Raw genomic sequence first — 19,395 nt, 5'->3', positions numbered from 1 at the left:
TTTGTAACAGAATCCATTAAGTTATTTAAAGTGAGTAATGTAATCTGAATACTTTGGATTACTTGATTTGCTGTAGAGAAACAAAGACGAGGATATTGTAACATAAAATGTTTTGTCTGATAAAAGAAAATGAAAAGGCAGAGTCTTTAAAAATATTATTGATAGAACAGGAGGAGACACGATCCGTGCAGCATGATTTAGTCCTGTTAAATCCTGTTTTAGACCTGGTTTAGTCCTCATTTAGTCCTTGTTTAATCCTGGTTTAGTCCTTGTTTAGTCCTGGTTTAGACCTGGTTTAGTCCTGGTTTTAGTCCTGCTTTAGTCCTGCTTTAGACCTGCTTTAGACCTGGGTTAGACCTGGGTTTAGACCTGTCTGGCAATGAGTGGAATTACAGAGAAAAAAAAAAGGGATATAGCCCCAAATGTGAAAACAGGAAAAATACCGCCATGTAATCCATTTATTTCAACAAAGTAACTGTAATCCAATTACCACTCACTGAAACAGTAACTGTAACTGAATACAGTTACTCATCATTTGTACTCTGATTACATAACTCTAGTACATGTAATCTGTTACTCCCCAACACTGTTAAATAGACCTGATGCAGATCCGTGGTTGGACCCCACTGGACCCCCCCAATAACCCCACGGTCTAACTTTTCAGCTCCGCCCCTGCTCGGAATGGTAGACTCAGACTAAAAACATGGCAGCAGCTCCCAACTGTTGCTCAAGTCAATGAAATTCACCAGATTTCACCGCGCGCTTTGTGGACAGTTTTTACAGACGTTACGGTACAACTGCGGTCTTACCTGTCCGTGCCAATGTCCACTCGCCTCTGCCCGTGTCCCCCGAACAAGTCCACTGAAGAATCAACAGTATCCGACAACAAACTGGGAGGAGACGTTTCTTATGGCACTATTTCACCAAGACGCGCCAAATCACCACAGGGGGGAAAACTGCAAGAGCGTGCGTAAAAATGGCACAGTTTCTTCTCTCCGCGTGAGTATTTGGTTGTTTGGAGTATTTCTGTCATAGAAGTCTTCCACCTTTCCCTTAGGGTTTTCCTCCTCCGTTCGAGTCAGGCACTTGGCGACGGGAAGAGCCGAGTTTACACGAAGCCAAGAGGCGGATCTCCGAAGAGCGTGCGTAAAGTGGAACGCTGTCGGCAGGTAACGTCCGCCACGCTCTTTCAAAATATCACGAGTCCTGGAGAGACCTGCAGTGTTGGGAAGGTGACTTTTGAAATGTATTCCCCTACAGATTACAGATTACATATCCCAAAATGTAGTTTGTAACAGAATCCATTAAATTACTTAAAGTGAGTAATGTAATCTGAATACTTTGGATTACTTGATTTGCTGTAGAGAAGCAAAAACAAGAATACTGAACGTATTAAAAATATTATTGATAGAAGAGGAGGAGACACATCCGCGCTGCATGGTTTAGTCCTGTTAAATCCTGTTAAATCCTGGTTTAGATCTAGTTTAGACTTGGCTTTAGTCCTAGTTTAGTCCTGGTTTAGACCTGGTTTAGATCTAGTTTAGATCTGGTTTAGATCTAGTTTAGACCTGGTTTAGATCTAGTTTAGATCTGGTTTAGATCTAGTTTAGACCTGGTTTAGACCTGATTTTAGTCTTGGTTTAGTCCTGGTTTAGACCTGGTTTAGATCTAGTTTAGACCTGGTTTTAGTCCTGATTTAGTTTGCAGCAATGACTGGAATTAACGACAAAAATAAAAAGTAAAAATAAAAATAATGTGAAAACAGGAAAATACCGCCTTGTAATCCATTTATTTCAACAAAGTAACTGTAATCCAATTACCACTCACTTAAACAGAATGAGTAACCGAATAGTTACTCATAATTTGTACTCTGATTACATAACTCCAGTACATGTAATCTGTTACTCCCCAACACTGGAGACATCACAGCTTTCAAAATATGGATAAGGAGGACTACTGCAATACTTAATACTAATACTCATACTAAATTATACATTATTTATTGCACATGTATTTTCACATGCCAACAACACATAAATCCAAGGCGTTTACCTACCTATGTACGTGAAGCATCTTTTTCTGTCATGAACAATATAAAAAATTCGGATTAGGCCTAAAAAAACAAATGGAAAACCTACGTGAACTATGTTAACTGTGACAGCGGTGGAGAAAATGAAACTGTATGAAGTGTGGAGTAACTGTAAGACGAAATGTAAAGGATTTTTTTTTATTAAAGGGGAAAATAACAAACTGAAAACAAACAACGGAAATCCTGAAAACGTGTACTCTTGGACTAAATGTACTGTATGAATGTGTAACCCAACTGCCTCTCCTTTTAGTTATTCATCTATTATTATTTATCTTATATGTATGTATTTATAATCCTTTTTCATTATTATTTAGTATCATCATGATCATTATTGCTATTACCGTATTTTCTGCACTATTAGGCGCTCTGGATTAGTCATTAAATGGTCTATTTTCCAGCTTTTTTCACAAATAAACTGCACTGGACTTTAAAGGAAACCCAACAGTGTGATGGGTGAGTGGTTTTGTTTGTTTGTGCGTTCACGGTGACTCTGGGCTTTGTTCAGTTGTGGCGTGTAGGGAGGGGGCTGTCTGGGATTGTCGGTGTGTTCACAGTGACTCAGTTGTTCAGTTGTGTCTAGAAGCGGCACGTCGCGCTCGCATTTTTCGGTTCGTTCCTCCGTTCCGTTCCTCGTCGGCGTGGAGTGATGAGTGTGTTTGTGGGTGTTTGTCGCTGTGCGGTCGCTGTCTGCTCCGTGTGTGTTTGCGTGTTCTGCGGCTTTGTAGTTTACTGAAGTCGTGCTGGGACACCTCATGTATACGGCGCTCTGGATTGTGGCGCGCAGTTATTTTATGATGGGGTTGGAGGCTTAAGAGTGCGTCTAAGAGTGTAAAAAATACGGTCTTATGTTATTTATTGGGTAACACTTTATAATAACTACACCTTATTTAACCTTAATAAAGCATGAATAAAGACTTAATTAATAATGAACAAAGACTTAATTAACAATGATTCACGCTTAGTAAATGCTTAATAAAGGATAATTCGTCTTCACTTAAGAAAAGCTCTCAAAAAGACTTAATTCAGGCAGCTGTTATCTGTTAGTTATCATTACATTGTATTATTAGTATTAGTGCGTGAATCATTATTAATTAAGTCTTTGTTCATTATTAATTAAACCTTTGTTCATGCTTTATTAAGGCTAAATAAGGTGTAGTTATTATAAAGTGTTACCGTGTTTTTTACATTTATATTGATTTTATGTGTGGGAAAAAAAACTGTAAATTTAAATAAATCCAGATAGAAACAGACGGACAGTGCTTGAACAGGGTTTAAGGATTGCTTCTACACATTCCAGGTCATATTTCTTCACATCGGTGCCTCTTCTGTCATTAAAGAGATGTGTTTTACATTGGTTCTGTTTACAGTGCAGTTCTGATGTGGTTTTGTTTTATTTGGCTTTATACAATTTGCGATTTTCCAACGAACGCACAAGGAACTGAAAGAGAAACACCGTATGCTTCTGATAAAGTTTTCAGTTAGTTATATTTGTTGATCAGTTTTTTTGTATTTTGGCAATTAAAACATTGTCTTCTGGCAGGTTTTTTGTGGATCCCGGTTTTGTAATGGGAAAATATTTTGGCCCTCAGGGAAATTTAATTAGAGACCCCTGACCCAGGTAATTGAATAATCTTCCAGTCCTGGTGTATTTTTCTTTTCCACAGTGCAAAATAAGTCTACTATTCCAATTATTAATCACAATAGTGATAGTCAAATTAAGATACCGAAACGTTATTTGGAGGTTTTATTTTGAACTATTCCCATTTCTCTGATGTTTTGGGGTATCAGGATCTGTGTGTTCCAACAACTATTTTGAAAAAAGTCCTCCTAAAGTGCGTAAAGGTCTTATATTTTGCAAAATTGACTTGTAAACCATGTTGCTCCCTCATCAAAAAACAGATCTGGAGTTGTGTTTTGTTTCATTCGCACATGTTTGAGTAATCTGCGTTATTAACCTCATTAATCATTGTAGTTGTAGTTTTCAAGTTAACAAATGCCTTTTACTAGAGATCAGCAATTCTAGGGTTGAAATGATCCAAATGATTCTAGTGAAGGTATGTGAAGTTTAAAAACACAGTGGAGCACTTCCCGGTGTACCACATGGCTCCTACAGCTCCAACTCCTGCGTGTCAATCATGTGTGAATGAAACAAAACAAAACTCCAGGTCTGTTTTTGATGAGAAAACAACTTTATAACATAGAATAGAAAATAAAATAGGCCCTTTAACTAACGTATGAGGCTGAAGTGACAAAATAACCCACAGTTTAACATCTATAGTCACTCTCTTTTGTTTTATTGTGAAAATCTTGTCACCTTTCTCCTGTGTACCTCCAATAATTGACAGTTGAGATAGGTTCTTGCATTCACCATCGAGAGGCAGTGTCTCCTTTACCCACACGCAGGAATTTGAGGATTGTATTGAAACGAAGAGCCAACATTTTACAACTGCTTCTCATATTTTGAAACATATTGTAGTCGACTAAAGAGCTCCTTGGTCGACTAAAGACATGTCCCGCTGATCGATTGGTAGACTAAAAAAGGGGGCGTGGCCACAGCTCTCAAAACTACTACGTGTGTGTATCTGACCCGAACTGCCCTCACTAGACGACACCTGCACTGGAGTTCAGGCAAAAACAACTCTTTAAGCAGAAAAAAAGACCAGGAAACAATGGATTTATATATAAAAAGGATTAAAAGTCCAACATTACACACAAAATGATCACAAAATTTACTCTTGGGAGCTTTAAACCATGTTAGAATGTTGTTAACTCATCGAAAACAGACCTGGAGTTTTGTTTTGTTTTATTTACATATTTCCAAATCTCAAAATGAGTTCTTTCAATTTTCTTCCAAATTGTGAAGTCTTTAAGTGGTAGTTTTACAATTCATGTATCATTCCTTCATTTGTTTTTCAATATAAAACCAAAAATAAGAAAACGGAAAAAAAAAAAAAACTATTTTCTTCATTATTTGTCTCCAAAACCAAAATGAAAAAACAGATAATGATTCCTTTTTTCAGTTTTTGATTTTGTGTTTAAATGAAAAATGGAAAAAACGGATAACGTCCGTTTGCCGTTTACGTGACTTCCGTGACTGCGATGTCGGACTGAACCAGGACTGATCCAGGTCCGGGACCGGGACCAGACCGGGACCAGACCGGGACCAGACCGGGACCAGACTGGACTCCGAGCTTTGACTCCAAGCCTCAGCTTCGAGCTCCTGCCCTGCCGTCTGGTCCCAGTCTGGTCCCGGTCTGGTTTCAGTCACGGTCTGGTCCTGGTCTGGTCCCAGTCTGGTCTCAGTCTCAGTCCCGCTCTGGTTCCAGTCTGGTTCCAGTCTGGTCCTGGACCTGGATCAGTCCTGGTTCAGTCTGGCATCGCAGTCACTGAAGTCACGTAAACAGGAAACGTCTGTTATCTGTTTTTCCATTCTTCATTTAAACACAAAATCGAAAAACTGAATAAACAAATCATTATTCAATTTTTTATTTTGGTCAAGAGACAAATAATGAAGAAAATAGTTGTTTTATCATTTTCTTATTTTTGGTTTTATATTGAAAAACAAATGAAGGAATGATACATGGATTTTTTACTTTTTGTTCAGTAGAGATCAGCAATTCCAGGACTGAAATCATCCAAATGATTCTAGTGAACATTTGTGGAGTTTAAAAACACAACGGAGCACTTCCTGTATTACCGCATGACATCACAAGGTGGGACAGAGTGTTAAGACAACTAAAAATGCAGAGTTTGCATGTTAAATGTTTTGTGTGAATGAAACCAAACAAAACTCCAGGTCCGTTTGCGATGAGGAAACATTAAAACATAAATCAGAAAAACTTGTACTTATAAACTTGAAAATCACATTTGCTTTCCAACTCTCTTTCACTACTTCTCCTTTTTTAATGCCCCATATAAATCATTATAATCTAAATTAAATAAAAACGACTAAACCTTAATCAATCACACTCAAAACTCAAAGATTATGTAAACGTTTTATTTAAATAAAATCATAAAAACCAAAAACAAAAAAAACTAAAAATGGTATACTAGGCTACAATCAACTTCAAATAACACGTATCGATAGCGGTGTATATTTGATAGAGTTGACATAGTTTATAAAAAATACATATCTACATAGTAACATAATGACAGGAGTGCGTGGGTCTGTCCAGGCTTCCCTCAATAAAAGTAAAAACACTAAAATGAACGTCAGATGCCCACGTGGTCGAGAAGAATAAATGAGAAATATGGGTATAAAACAAAAATGGAGGAGCGCGAGATCAGCTTGAGAAAGTTTTACCTCCTCAAAGTTTCAAACAGGAGTGTGTCAAATGATGGGAATACTACGTTTTAGGGTAATGACAACTTAAAAATGTCAAAAATGTGACTAGTTTTTGGTTTGTGACACTTGTGGAATTTTTACATTTTGGATAGGGATGCACCGATCTGTAACAAATAAAACAACGCCGATACTAAAAAATTCAGGGGAAACAAACTCAAACAAACAAAAAAAGAGGAAAGAAAATCTGTTTCTAATATTAGTTGAGCCGATATCCTGGTTGGACAAACAAACTGTTGTAATATGACTATTTACCGGTCATACTAAACCCCGAAAGTCTCATGTTTGAACTTTTATTTATACAAAAATGTTCTGCGGTTACTTGTGAGATAAGTAACAGCTACTACGCGACACATTTGGATCAGTTTTGTCTTATTTTATCTTAGTTTAAAGCGAATAAATGCTATTTAGAGTCTCTGCACTGGCATCTGTTGACATTGGGCATCGTCATGTAGTTAAAGCTTTAGGCCTCGTCCACACTAGTGTGTATTGGAGTTGTTTTGGTTGTGGATGCAGATTTGGTGCCTCCAGTTCCCACGAATTCATCTGAGTACAGATCTGATCCGGCACTGTGTGGACGCCTGAAAACACTGATACTCTGATGTAGGTCTGTGCACCGCCAAAACACTAAGAGGCTAGAATATCTGTCCATTCATATAAACGTGTGTCTGTGTGTACGACCTGCAGACGTATAATTTCTGAAAAGTTTCACATGAACCATCTCCAACACGACAGAAACACAGAACAGACTCACCATCAGCAGAACACCCCTCTGTCACAGAAAGAACACTCAGATTCCACTGAGTCGTGTCCTTTAGTCCGACAGAAGCTGAACCACATCAGCGACAGAATAGAGAACTGTTTTTTGAGGCTTAGTTTATGCAAATGAGTCATGTGGTTTTAAGTTTAGTTTCTGTCAAATATAAACAAATATGCTCAAAGCTGTGTGGATAGAGGAGACTTGCGGACACAGAAACGACGTGTCTGGACGCAGATCGTTTGATACGGTGATATGCAGGTTCATTAAATTATTTCATTAGTATTGAAACTGATTTCGATACGAAGACTATCAGAACTGAAAAAGCTGGATTGGTGCATCCCTAAATTTTGGCATAATTTAACTAAAACATTTGTCCACATCTGTGAACTAGTGTTTTGTAATAATTTCTCGTGTATTTCGCCCAACTTTTAGGACATTTCAAGTAACGTTTGTCACTTAATCAAATAAAAGAATCTAAAATGTTTATGCAAAAATATATTATTACACAAAAATGGTGAAAAATGTTTAAACTGTTTAAAAAAATCTTTAAAATGTTTTGATTTTAAGGTGCACTATGTAACTTTCCTGGTTGAGGGTCTGCTTTGCCTGGACTGTTGCTGTATTAAACTTAAACATCTCCAGTGAGAAAAGCAGATGACGTTACCTGGCCTTGTTAGAGGTCAGATCTGTGGAAAGGCAAGCCCACTCACAGCACACTGAGAATGCAATAAAACACCTGGAACTGAATAAATACAAACTAGATCATTTAACCACCAGAAAAGTTACACAGTGCCCCTTTAAAGGATATTTCCACATTGTATAAAAGTTCTTTTGCTCAAAATCCAGTTTCTACTTTTTACCGGTACCGATACTAATAATAATAATAAGAGAGGAGTGTGTACCTGGACTGTATCACGTTTCATTATCAAACCCAACTTTGGCAATAAAGTGGTTTTCTCAATGAAATGACCAGACGTGATAAGATAGTATTCAGTCTCTGGAAAAGGAATGTTCTAGCTCCCCTTTGTGTTTGGAGTCCCCATTGGCTGAGCTGGTGAGGGGGGAGGGGAGGGGGGAGAGGGGTGGTTGGGTAGGGGGCAGTGGTGAGTCGTCCTCGGGGGCACGTAGGTTCTACTCTTGCGCCTCTTTGCCCGTCATCTTGTAGATCTCGGTGGGCCCGTCCACGTGGGTGATGGTGGTGGTCAGCTGGATGTCCTCCCCGCTGCTGGCACCAGTGTCACCTTGACAAAAAAAAAAAAAACATCACATTTGTATTAAATCTGCTTGCATTTATTAAAGTATTATGCTAAATTGACTCTTGTGAGATTTAAGTCATGTTATAATGTTACTTCCTCAAAAACATACTCCGAGTTGTGTTTTGTTTCATTCACACATGTTTGAGTAACTCTTTATTAGTCTGTCTACATCTCCAAAACTCACAATGCTCTGTTCCACCTTGTGATGTCATGAAGTGGTAGTTTTCACCTACTCTTTTACCTTAAGTTAGGTAGAGATTGACAATTTCAGGGCTGGAATTGTCCAACTGATTCTAGTGAAGATGTATAGGGTTTAAGAAAAAAAACAGCAGAGCACTTCCTGTATTAGCACATGACATCATAAGGTGGAACAGAGTTTTCTGTTTGACAAAAGAACTAAGTATTCAGGGTTTTTGTGTGAAACTTGTGTGAATGAAACAAATCAACATCAGGTATATAACAGGAACCAACATCATCGTATATTTGATTAAATAGTGTAACAAAGGCCCTTTAAACTGTCACAATAATCACTAGACTGACTTATCGTTCAATATATGATGACACAGATGGAACATAGATGTCATCAATCATTTCTAGGGGTCAATATTTACCGTTGTGTCCCTGGCAACAACACCCACAGAACGCACTACAAGAGTGCACCTCATTCTCCATTACTGCACTACTGATTTAAATAAGAATTTCAACATGACAGTACATAACTCACCGGTCTGAACAGTGAAGTCAAAGTGCTGCGTAACAAAAAGCTCGGCTAAGGAAGGTGGTGCTAAAGTTCAGCCACCACCTCCGGCGTCTCGATTTGCGCAGTCATGCACAGAACAGAAGAAAGTCTCCAGACTCACCATGAGCTGCAGCCTCTGCTCTGTCACAACAAATACTCCACCAAATCCTCCAAATCCTGTCCTTTAGTCCTTCTCCGGAGCACAGAGCGCTGCACGGTTCCATCGGCATGCGTTTATGCTAATTAGCTTATGGAAATGTGCCGTACGGCTTTAAGTTTAGTTTCTATAAATGTAAACAAATGTGCACAAATCCTACTTAAAGGCCCATGGCATTAAATAGTCTCCAAACAGAGCACCTCAAGCTGTGATGAGCCTAAAAGACACTCTTTCCACTCTTATAACGCAACTATTTGGATAAAGCCAACTTTAACTAATGTCTGAGGCAAAACTGATATATAGTTTTACGATACATCACTAACTCTTGGTGCAGAGATTGGCCGTGTTCGGAAACACGCACTGGATTGTGGGATGTTTCATAGCTCCTCACTGCTGTTTAGGAAGCTCCCGAGGTTCCTGTGCTAGAGGAGGTACAAAAGGAACCAGGCTCCTTTTCCTAACTCCTCCTAACCCAGCACACTATTCAGACACTCCTTAACACCACAGATGAGGGCGCTTCTTCCGCCCTGATCTTCCCCCATCCTGTTCTTCCTTCTGTCCTTTCTCCCTCTTACCTCTGCTCCCTCCTCTCCTCTACTTCCTAACTCCTTCCATCCTCTTCTTCCTCCCCTGCTCTCCTCCTCTCCTCCTCCTCTCTAAACGTCCATGTTGGAGGATTGCCTGGTGCCCCTGGTGTCTCCCTCTTGGCCCAGAGAAGGCCCCTTTCCCCTGGGAGCCTCTCTGAGCTCGGGGGCCCCTGCTCCACAAACAAACCAGACTCTGTGAATGAGCTCGGGCTTAACATCCCAATGAAGCGCCTCAATGCACTGGCAAATGCACAGGAAATGAAAGAGGGAAACCTAATTCAACGCATCCCCCTGTCTGGAAAATGCCCTCAATACTTTACAAAGCCTCAACTTAAACCCATGTTGTTGAAAAACTCTTTAAATGGGCCCATTACCTGTTTATATTGTAATGTGGTTTCCTCATCAAAAACAGACCTGGAGTTGTGTTTTGTTTCATTCACACATTTAACACACAAACTCTAAAAACAGGGGTCCCAAACCACCGGTCCAGGGCCCAAAAGGAGTTTACTTCTCTTTTAATAGTCTGCCTCTGAAAAAATGGTTTATGTTTATTACTGGTGCTTATAAGAATCAAGGAGAGGGGTCAGTGCACCTCATTTCATCCAATCATTAACTCATTGTCAGATTTTGATGAAACTTAGTATATAGGTAAACCATAGCCAGAAAAGCGAAAGTTTTTAATTTTAGTTTGATCCCACCAAAAGTTTCCAAGATATCGCAATTTCCTTTTTTCACTTTTTTGCATGGTCGCCGAATTTCAAATTGCATTTACTCAGCAACTACTGGTCTAATATCAAAAATGATCAGTTTTTCTAAGAGTATATCAACATGGACTAGGTAAATTTGTGTGAAAATAAGTCCAGATTTTTTATATGTTGTAGTCCACATATAGGGCTACATTTTTTCTGTTGGTGTCACTGAAGTCGGGTGAGTCACTTATTGTCAATTTCAAGGTCAAAAATATAGGTCAAAAGATAATTCATTTCAAAATTACTCAAATGCAAAAATAAATGATTTTGGATTATGATTACCCTTTTCCAGAGACACCTTCGTTTTAGATATCGGACCAGTAGTTGCTGAGTAAATGCCGTTTGAAATTCGGTGACCACGCTAAAAAAAAATTTAAAAATGAAATTGCTATATATTGCTATATATATAAATAATGATATCTCACAAACCGTTGGTCTGATCATGCAAAAACTTGAGATTTGAGCTTTCTTGGTTTTGACTTACCCATATACCAATTTTCTTTGCAGTTTTTGGGGGTGAATTGAGATGGAATGACCCAGAGACTCTTTAAAGATGCACTATCCAGACAGAACAGTAACATCTCCATGGACAGAAGGAGAAAAGTTACACAATGCACCTTTAAATAAGTGTAATTATGGGTCAAATCTGACATGAATGATGAATAGAGTGAGTGTCGTACCGGTGATGCACTGTCCGCTGGTCTGCTCGTCTCCGTAGCGTTTGTGCGAGGGCGCGTACAGGAACATGATGGCGAACACGTAGAGGTTCCACATACCGTAGATCCCCGTGAAGAACGCACTGTTCACCTGGACCGTGTGCTCGCCCCAGTGCCAGTGGCCCTCGTTCACCTGACAAAAAACACAACATGTAACAACATTTAGTGTTTAAGAAAATACCAGTCACTAAACATCTCCCAGGAATCCATTCAGTAAGTCATTCAGTCCCCCCATCTTAGTATCAAGAGCTGCTTTTAAAGGGTCAGTTCAGAATTTTGGACATTGGATCACTAGGAAATGAGGTCCTGAGTGTTGGAGACGTGTGGAGACACTTTTTGAAATATTCCATCCAGTCCTTGTATTTGCAGAGGTCACTGGTGTTAGACAGTGCATGTCAATGGTCATAGTTCTCCTCCCACTAAAAACAGTCTTACCCACTCCACAAAACACCCCAAACAAATCTATTATTACACCAGACTGTCCATGTGAATGTCTGTGTCCATAGAATCAATTTAGAAGTAAAACCAACCTTGCATCACTTGAATCGTTGCATATTGAGGGACTATTTTCTCATATATCAGTCCGCCACTGCCAAGCTTTCTATCAAGAAGTACAACTCACTGCTGCTGCTCAGACAAATTCTTCAAATGCAAGGCTGGTTTTACTTTTAACATTATTCTATCAACACAGACATTTTACATGTAATAATAGATTTGTTTGGGGTGTTTTGTGGAGTGGGTAAGACTGTTTTTAGTGGCAGGATAAACTATGACCATTGACATGCACTAGTCTAACACCAGTGACCTCTGCAAATACGACGACTGGATGGAAGATTTTAACAAGTGTCTCCACACGTCTCCAACACTCTGGATCACGAGGAAATGAGGTCCTACATGTTCAAGATTCAGAACTGTCCCTTTAAGCTCCTATATTGCGCAAAATTGCCTCTTGTGCGCTTTAAGCCATGTTATAATGTTGTTACCTCATCAAAAACAAACACGAATCCACCTTGTGATGTCATGAAGCTGTATTTTATGTTTGGAGCGAACTTCTACCTTTTGTTCAGTAAATACAGACAATTTCAGGGCTGAAATCATCCAAATGATTCTAGTGAAGGTGAGTGGAGTTTAAAAACACAGTGGAGCATTTCAGGTATTACTACATGACATCACAAGGTGGAACAAGGTGCATTTCTGTTTGAGAGAAGAACTCAGCCTAAATATGTGTTTGTATGTTAAATGTGTGAATGAAACAAAACAACTCCAGCTATATTTTTCAGAAAATAGTGTAATATAGGTAGGGGTGTGCAAAAATATCTGAATATCGATATATCGTATCGATATCATGGGCTGCTGTATGGATATTTCACCAAGAGTATTTTTAGGTGTGTTTTACTAAATTATTTTGTTACAGCTACAGTTTTGTTGCTTGTGGAGTGAAAGGAAACTCATTTATGCGACACATTTGACATTTTCACTGTTTTGAGGATTAAAATGTTTGTGTTTCATATGAACTTTGGACAAAAAGTGGTTTAACAAAGACTTTTAGTATCACAGCCATGATTTAGCCTTTATTTTTTATTGAATCGTATCAAATCGATTTGAAATATATTGAATCGAAAGTGCAGTGTATCGAGATATGTATCGTATCGTGGCCTGTGTATCGAGGTATGTATCGTATCGGCAACTTCTTAATGATACCCAGCCCTAAATATAGGACCTTTAAGCACTTTAAACAGTAAACTAGCATGCAAACTGCGCACTAGCTGATTGAGACCATAACATTTTGACAGCTGGATGCAGACAGCACGCAGCAGACTATTATTATTTTGAACCTCTTATATAATATACGTGTACTGGGCCAAGTCAAACACGAGTCACAAATGTATCAGTGGAAGTCCAGCTAAAGTTTATGGACAGCTTACGTAACAGTAATTACATTTTGTCCGTCTGTGAGGAGACCACCCATGTAAACAGAATTATACTTCACATTTTATGAGGAAATGAGATTAGCATCATAAAAGTTGATTTTGCACAATATGTCAGAGCTGTTGGCCCATGTCTCCTTCAGATAATCGGAGCAGAATGGCGTCTCTGAGGTGGCCTTGTTTAAGAGCGTTTCTTGATCCTGATTCAAAAAGGCCCATTATGAAGACGAGCCACAGTCTGTACACAAGAGACAGGACCACCTTTGTTTAGAGGAGACCCGATCACACTCACGTCTTCCACACTTGAACAGAGCAGTGGAGAAGGACACAGGGTCAAACAGGGTCAACACATAATGTCAGGAGTAGAGCTGGGAAAAGAGCTGGACCAAGATCAAAATCTAATCACCTCATCCCTGTGACAAACTGCTATTCTGGTTAAATCACCTTGTTGTGTTTTCCTGTTTTATCTGTTTAATGACACTTTCCACTATCCCCTCCTCCCATTGGTCAGTCTCCATCATGCTCTGAGTGAGTGACAGGTGCAGAGGCGGGACTCACAAGTCTTGACTTGGACTTAAGTCCTAAAAATTGTGACTCGAGACTTGACTTAATAAAATAGACCTGGGACATGACTTGGAATTGAGGCCTGTGACTTGAGAAGACTTGATGCTTCTCCTAATTATATGTTTTTTTAGAAAATACTTTTCTCTTTATTAATATGCTTAAATTTACAGGAACAAACTGGAACATGTCCCTCCAACTTCTCTATTTGTTACTTTGGATGGAACTGAAGTACTGTGAGATGGCATCTTCAAATGTACTACAGTAAAATACAATACAATACAATACAGTACAGTACAGTACAACAGAGAACATGATCCTTCCATTTCAGTGCAATCTGCACTTGTCAAAATAACTTCTTTAGCACTTTTTAATCTTAATTCTTTCTATTCTGACTGTAATAATTCATACCAAGTATCACGCAGGTAAATTGGACTCAAATGCAACACAAGTATACAGGCAAACAAAGTCTTAGGTAATAACGGAAAGTGTCCTCTAACAGGTAATGTATAATGGTAACTCAGACTGAAAATATAACAGAGGAATATATGTTATAAAATGTGAACAGAAATATCCTCCAAGACTGGGAAGTACACAAGTATGAAATGACTGGGAGTGAACTCAGGAACAGGGACAACAGGGAAACACAGAATTGCAGAAGTAGCAAACAGATCAGATTCAGGGTTTTCAGGAGCTTGAGTGTCTGTCTTTACAGGTTGACAATCTAGCAAAGACTGAGGGGGGCAGAGAGAGTCTATATAGACTGGGCCTGGGCTGATTACTGAATGAGGAGCAGCTGTAGGGAAAGGAGGGAGGTGGCAAAAGGAGGACCGGAACAGACTGAGAAATGGAACTGGACTGGGGGGAAACAAGTAAACAAAAGGCAGAACTGTGACACTAAGATCTTCAAGACATTTAAAAAGGAAAAATTTGCATTTCTACAAATCTTATATAAATACACCATGACTTTAAGTAAAATTTAGTTCAAAATTCATATAAATTGTAAAAATCTAAGATATATTTGGTAATTTGGTTTAAAGACTTGAAATGACTTGAAGCTCAAAGCAGACGACTTGGACTTGACTTGGACTTATGGGCCGGTGACTCGAGACTCGACTTGGACTTGTCTGTATTTGACTTGGGACTTGACTCGGACATGAGGTCAAAGACTTGAGATTTACTTGAGACTTGCAAAACAAAGACTTGGTCCCACCTCTGGACCGGTGATTATAACTACTGCACTGTACTGTACTGAGATCGAATATTGGTGGAGATACTCAAACATGTACTGGATCAGGTATCGGTTCCTGGACAATGATTAACCAATATGGGCCTTTAATTGGATGTAATAAAACTATTTACAGTCTGATTTTGGTCTCTTAATGTTTGAATTTTTATTCCTACAAAGATGTTCAGTCGTTATTTGAAGGATAAATAACAATTACATCACACTACTGGATCTCGTGTGTAATAAGTTAACTGTGTTTTAAAGAAATAAGTCCTATTTTCCTTCCTGGCCGATACTTATAAAAGTATCAATATCGGGACTGAAAAAGCTGGATTGGTGCATCCCTAAATATAATCAGTCACACTCAAATAGTTACCTCTTAAACACTGTATAAAAGAAAAGAAAACATGAATCGTTACTGTATTGAAATTGTGATCTGGCACTAAGAAAATTGTGATATTCGCTCTCTTCTACTTATATTAGTAGTGTATGGGGCTGTAGAAAGAGCCGTTCGGATGTTACCTGACTGATGATGAAGAAGATGACCGTCATGGCGGCGCATGTCAGAGTGACCAGCATCAGGAACTTAAACCTGAAGATCAGACCCTGGACACAAACGGGAAGTAAACCGTTAATAAAGAAGACACAAGGGGATGTAAACAGTTAATAAAAAGGAGACACAGCAGGAAGTAATAAAAAATAACGGCCACATCTCATTTCTCTTTCCTTGCTTCCTTCTCTTTCGCCATCTTCTAGCTGTCAATCAAATGTGTCATATTAAGCGGTGTCCCAACGGAAACCACAAAAGGAAGGAGTAAACCTGAGGGAGGCTTGAGGAGCAGACGTCAGAGGAAAGAATTTTATCGGTCTCAGTGAGGAGTTTATATCCTCTCTCCTCACTGTCTCCTCTGTGGGCGGGACTTCCTCAAACATTTCGTGCAGAATCGAGGAGAAGAATTAAGGAGAAGGAAGCAAGAAAAGAGAAATGATATGCGGCTAAAATAGGAGACGCAACAGGGAATAAACCAGTACCATATTTTTAAGACTATAAATTGCACTTTTTCTCATGGTTTTGAGTGTTTCCTGTGACTTAAATGTTAAAATTTTCACACTGAAGCCGTGAGAGGCTCTAGTCTTCTGCTCCTCGACCACTGTCACTTCACTCAACTGCGCATGGCGGCTGCAGAACAAAGAGAAAGAGCCACTGTCCTGTCTGTATCATGTCAGTCAATAGCTCCATTACTTCTGTACCACTGACAATTAAAAATTTAAACAAACATAAAGACAACTGAAACCATCCTGTCCATAATTCTAACTGGAACTGATGTTGAGTCTGACAACAGCGACACAGAAGAGTTTGGGTCGCTCTGTTTACCTCCAGAGGTCGTGGAGTTGTTCAAGAAGTGACACCGAGGATGAAGAACTGAATGGATTTAGTGATTTGGAGTGAGATGGAGAGTTTGGTTAAACTTGTTCTGTTGTTTATGTTATAGTTTATATGAAGAACTGTTCATATGTGACGTTAACAGTCTGTTGTTCTCTCTTCTATTGTTATTACTAGAACCTTGACATTACACAGGAAATATCTGCTCCTGGTCTCTGATTTTATAAAATAAATTTCCCCCAAAAAGTGCAACTTATAGTCTGGTACGACTTATATATGTTTTTTTCTTCTTCATGACTCATGTTTTGGCTGGTGCGCTGGTACTCCGGAGCAACTTATAGCCCAAAAAATATGGTAAGTAAACTACTAATCAAGTACTAGATTATTGTCCCACATAATCAAGATTGCTTCAGAGAGTGTACTGCTCAAACTAAATTAACTCTGGTGAGTTTAAACCATGTTATAATGTTGTTACTTCATTATAAACATACCTAGAGTTGACTAAAACACAACGGACTCCAGGCGCTCCAAAGAAGTAGAAAAAGTAAAAGAACACACGAGGAAAAATGTAGTTAAAAGGCCTTGATTTGACTGGCCAAAGTCAACATGTTTGGAACTTAACTGGTCTTCAGCAGGGCTTAGTTGTTAGTTGTTAGCAGTGTTGGGAAGGTGACTTTTAAAATGTATTCCCCTACAGATTACAGATTACATACCCCAAAATGTAGTTTGTAACAGAATCCATTAAATTACTTCAAGTGAGTAATGTAATCTGAATACTTTGGATTACTTGATTTGCTGTAGAGAAGCAAAGATGAGGAAATCTTCACATAAGAAGTTTTATCTGCTAAAAGACAATGAAAAGCCCAGACTTTACTGAACCAAATTAAAAATATTATTGATAGAAGACGAGGAGACACGACCACGCTGCATGATTTAGTCCTGTTAAATCCTGGTTTAGTCCTGGTTTTAGACGTGGTTTGGACCTGGTTTAGACCTGGTTTAGTCCCGGTTTAGTCCCGGTTTAGTCCCGGTTTAGTCCCGGTTTAGTCCCGGTTTAGTCCCGGTTTAGTCCCGGTTTAGTCCCGGTTTAGACCTGATTTAACACCTGGTTTGGACCTGGTTTAGACCTGGATTTAGTCCTGGTTTAGTCCCAGTTTATTCCTGGTTTAGACCTGGTTTAGTGTCCAGCAATGAGTGGAATTACCAAACAAAACAAAAAAACGGAATAGCCCAAAATGTGAAAACAGGAAAATACCTCCATGTAATCCATTTATTTCAACAAAGTAACTGTAATCCAATTACCACTCATTGAAAGAGTAACTGTAATCGAATACAGTTACTCATAATTTGTACTCTGATTACGTAACTCCAGTACATGTAATCTGTTACTCCCCAGCACTGGTTGTTAGTCATTAGTTTTGATCCTCTACCTGGTCCCAGTCATTGGAACACCTGCAGCAAACAGTCACATTTTTGTTCTTTCCATTCCTAGAGCTGAAGTTTGAGTTCATTCTCACATGTTTGAGTAACTGGTGACTATATCCCTAAAGATCAAAGTGCTCTGTTCCACCTTGCGGTAGTTTTCAAGTTAACAGCTCCTTTTACCTTGTGTTCATTACAGATTGGCATCTCCAGGGCTGAAATGATCTAAATGAATCTAGGGAAGTTGTACGGAGTTTAAAAACACAGAGGAGCAAATATGCAACATGTGTGAATGAAACTAAATGCAACTCCAGGTCTGTTTTTGAAATAACATTCTAAGATAAATCAGAAAATGCTGCGTACCTCGTAGTGGAGTCTCCGGGCCTTGGACATGGCAGGGAGCGAGGTCCTCTTCCCACTGATGTTCCTGAAAACCTGGAAAACCATGAAGCAGAGGAAGAGGAAGTAGAGACAGGCACAGATCCCAGCCACGATGATGAAAGCCATCTGCCGAACAGACCGTCAAGGAAACATCGCAACCGGGGCTGAGGCAACATTTGTTAGGTTACGTAAAGAGGATTGTTTTGATTATGAGTGGAGTTGGTCTGGTTTTTTCGTGTCATAGTTGAAGGATACAGCCAGTTCAGTGCCCACTTCAGACGCCCAGATGCTGTAGAACGGGTTGGTCAGCTGGACACCTCTGAAAACAGAAGGAAAAAGATAAACACTGTGATTTTAGCTGGATTTAACCAATCACAATGAACTATAAACTTTCAAACAGGTTTAAATTTAGTCTCCTCAAGGCAAGATGAAATTAAATTGTGATCTAAAAAACATCTTTGCTTTTTGTTTTTTTTTTTCATATTACCAAACCCTACTTTTTAATTGTTCAAAAAACTTAAAGTATTTCATAAACTTATAATGCCCTGCAACCTGATTTTCTCCCATGTTTTAGGGCAAAATGCGTTTACTGTCATGACAAAACTCTGACTACTGTATTTTTCGCACTTTGTTCATGGTTTGGGTGTTTCCTGCAACTTATATATTAAAATAGCGAGAGGCTCTAGTCTTGTGTGTCAGTTTTCCGCGCACGTCTCCTGCAGAAAGAGCCTCTGTCCTGTTGCACGTTGTGAAATATACAGCAGAAAATGGTAATCGAACAGCAGAAAGAAAGTGTGGAGTGAGCGAGAAACTTGTGAGGACTGACGGAAAGCAGAGTTGGAGAACACAACTTCACAGTAACCGGGAGGATGCACCATGAAACTTTCCTGAAGTCACTGGATGGATGGACAAAACCTAAACTTCAGTGACACCGAAACCATCCTGTCAGGATTCAGAAAGACCAGAATAATTCTAACTGGAACTGATGCTGAGTCTGACAACAGCGACACAGAAGAGTTTGCGTCGCTCTGTTTACCTCCAGAGGTCGTGGAGTTGTTCAGAAGTGACACCGAGGATGAAGAACTTGAATGGATTT

The 19,395-nt window shown here is 39.2% G+C and overlaps 2 protein-coding genes across 3 annotated transcripts in view; both read right to left on the bottom strand.

The window, feature by feature from the left end:
* gng12a (guanine nucleotide binding protein (G protein), gamma 12a) overlaps nucleotides 1–1,124 on the bottom strand; it is an 88,151-nt gene extending 87,027 nt beyond the window's left edge. Inside the window, exon 1 of one of the 2 annotated variants that reach the window (XM_055151443.1) lies at nucleotides 810–1,124. The gene's annotated coding sequence lies outside the window, so the exon portion shown is untranslated. The remainder of the gene's footprint in view (nucleotides 1–809) is intronic. The other variant, XM_020922184.2, reaches the window with a different exon arrangement.
* A 4,948-nt stretch (nucleotides 1,125–6,072) lies between these two features.
* Nucleotides 6,073–19,395, bottom strand: part of wls (Wnt ligand secretion mediator) — a 59,104-nt gene continuing 45,781 nt past the window's right edge. Inside the window, exons 8-12 of the mRNA XM_055151442.1 lie at nucleotides 18,555–18,618; nucleotides 18,282–18,425; nucleotides 15,635–15,718; nucleotides 11,360–11,528; nucleotides 6,073–8,432 (exon numbers count right to left, since the gene is read on the bottom strand). Of these exons, the coding sequence (XP_055007417.1) occupies nucleotides 8,323–8,432; nucleotides 11,360–11,528; nucleotides 15,635–15,718; nucleotides 18,282–18,425; nucleotides 18,555–18,618 (571 nt within the window). The 3' untranslated portion in view covers nucleotides 6,073–8,322. The remainder of the gene's footprint in view (nucleotides 8,433–11,359; nucleotides 11,529–15,634; nucleotides 15,719–18,281; nucleotides 18,426–18,554; nucleotides 18,619–19,395) is intronic.

This window comes from Boleophthalmus pectinirostris, unplaced genomic scaffold (genome assembly GCF_026225935.1).
Source record: "Boleophthalmus pectinirostris isolate CB_2022bp ecotype Guang Dong unplaced genomic scaffold, ASM2622593v1 HiC_scaffold_16, whole genome shotgun sequence".
Lineage (NCBI taxonomy): Eukaryota > Metazoa > Chordata > Actinopteri > Gobiiformes > Gobiidae > Boleophthalmus > Boleophthalmus pectinirostris.
The sequence above is the reverse complement of the archived record's forward strand: the minus strand, read 5'-3'. Positions and strand labels throughout refer to the sequence as shown.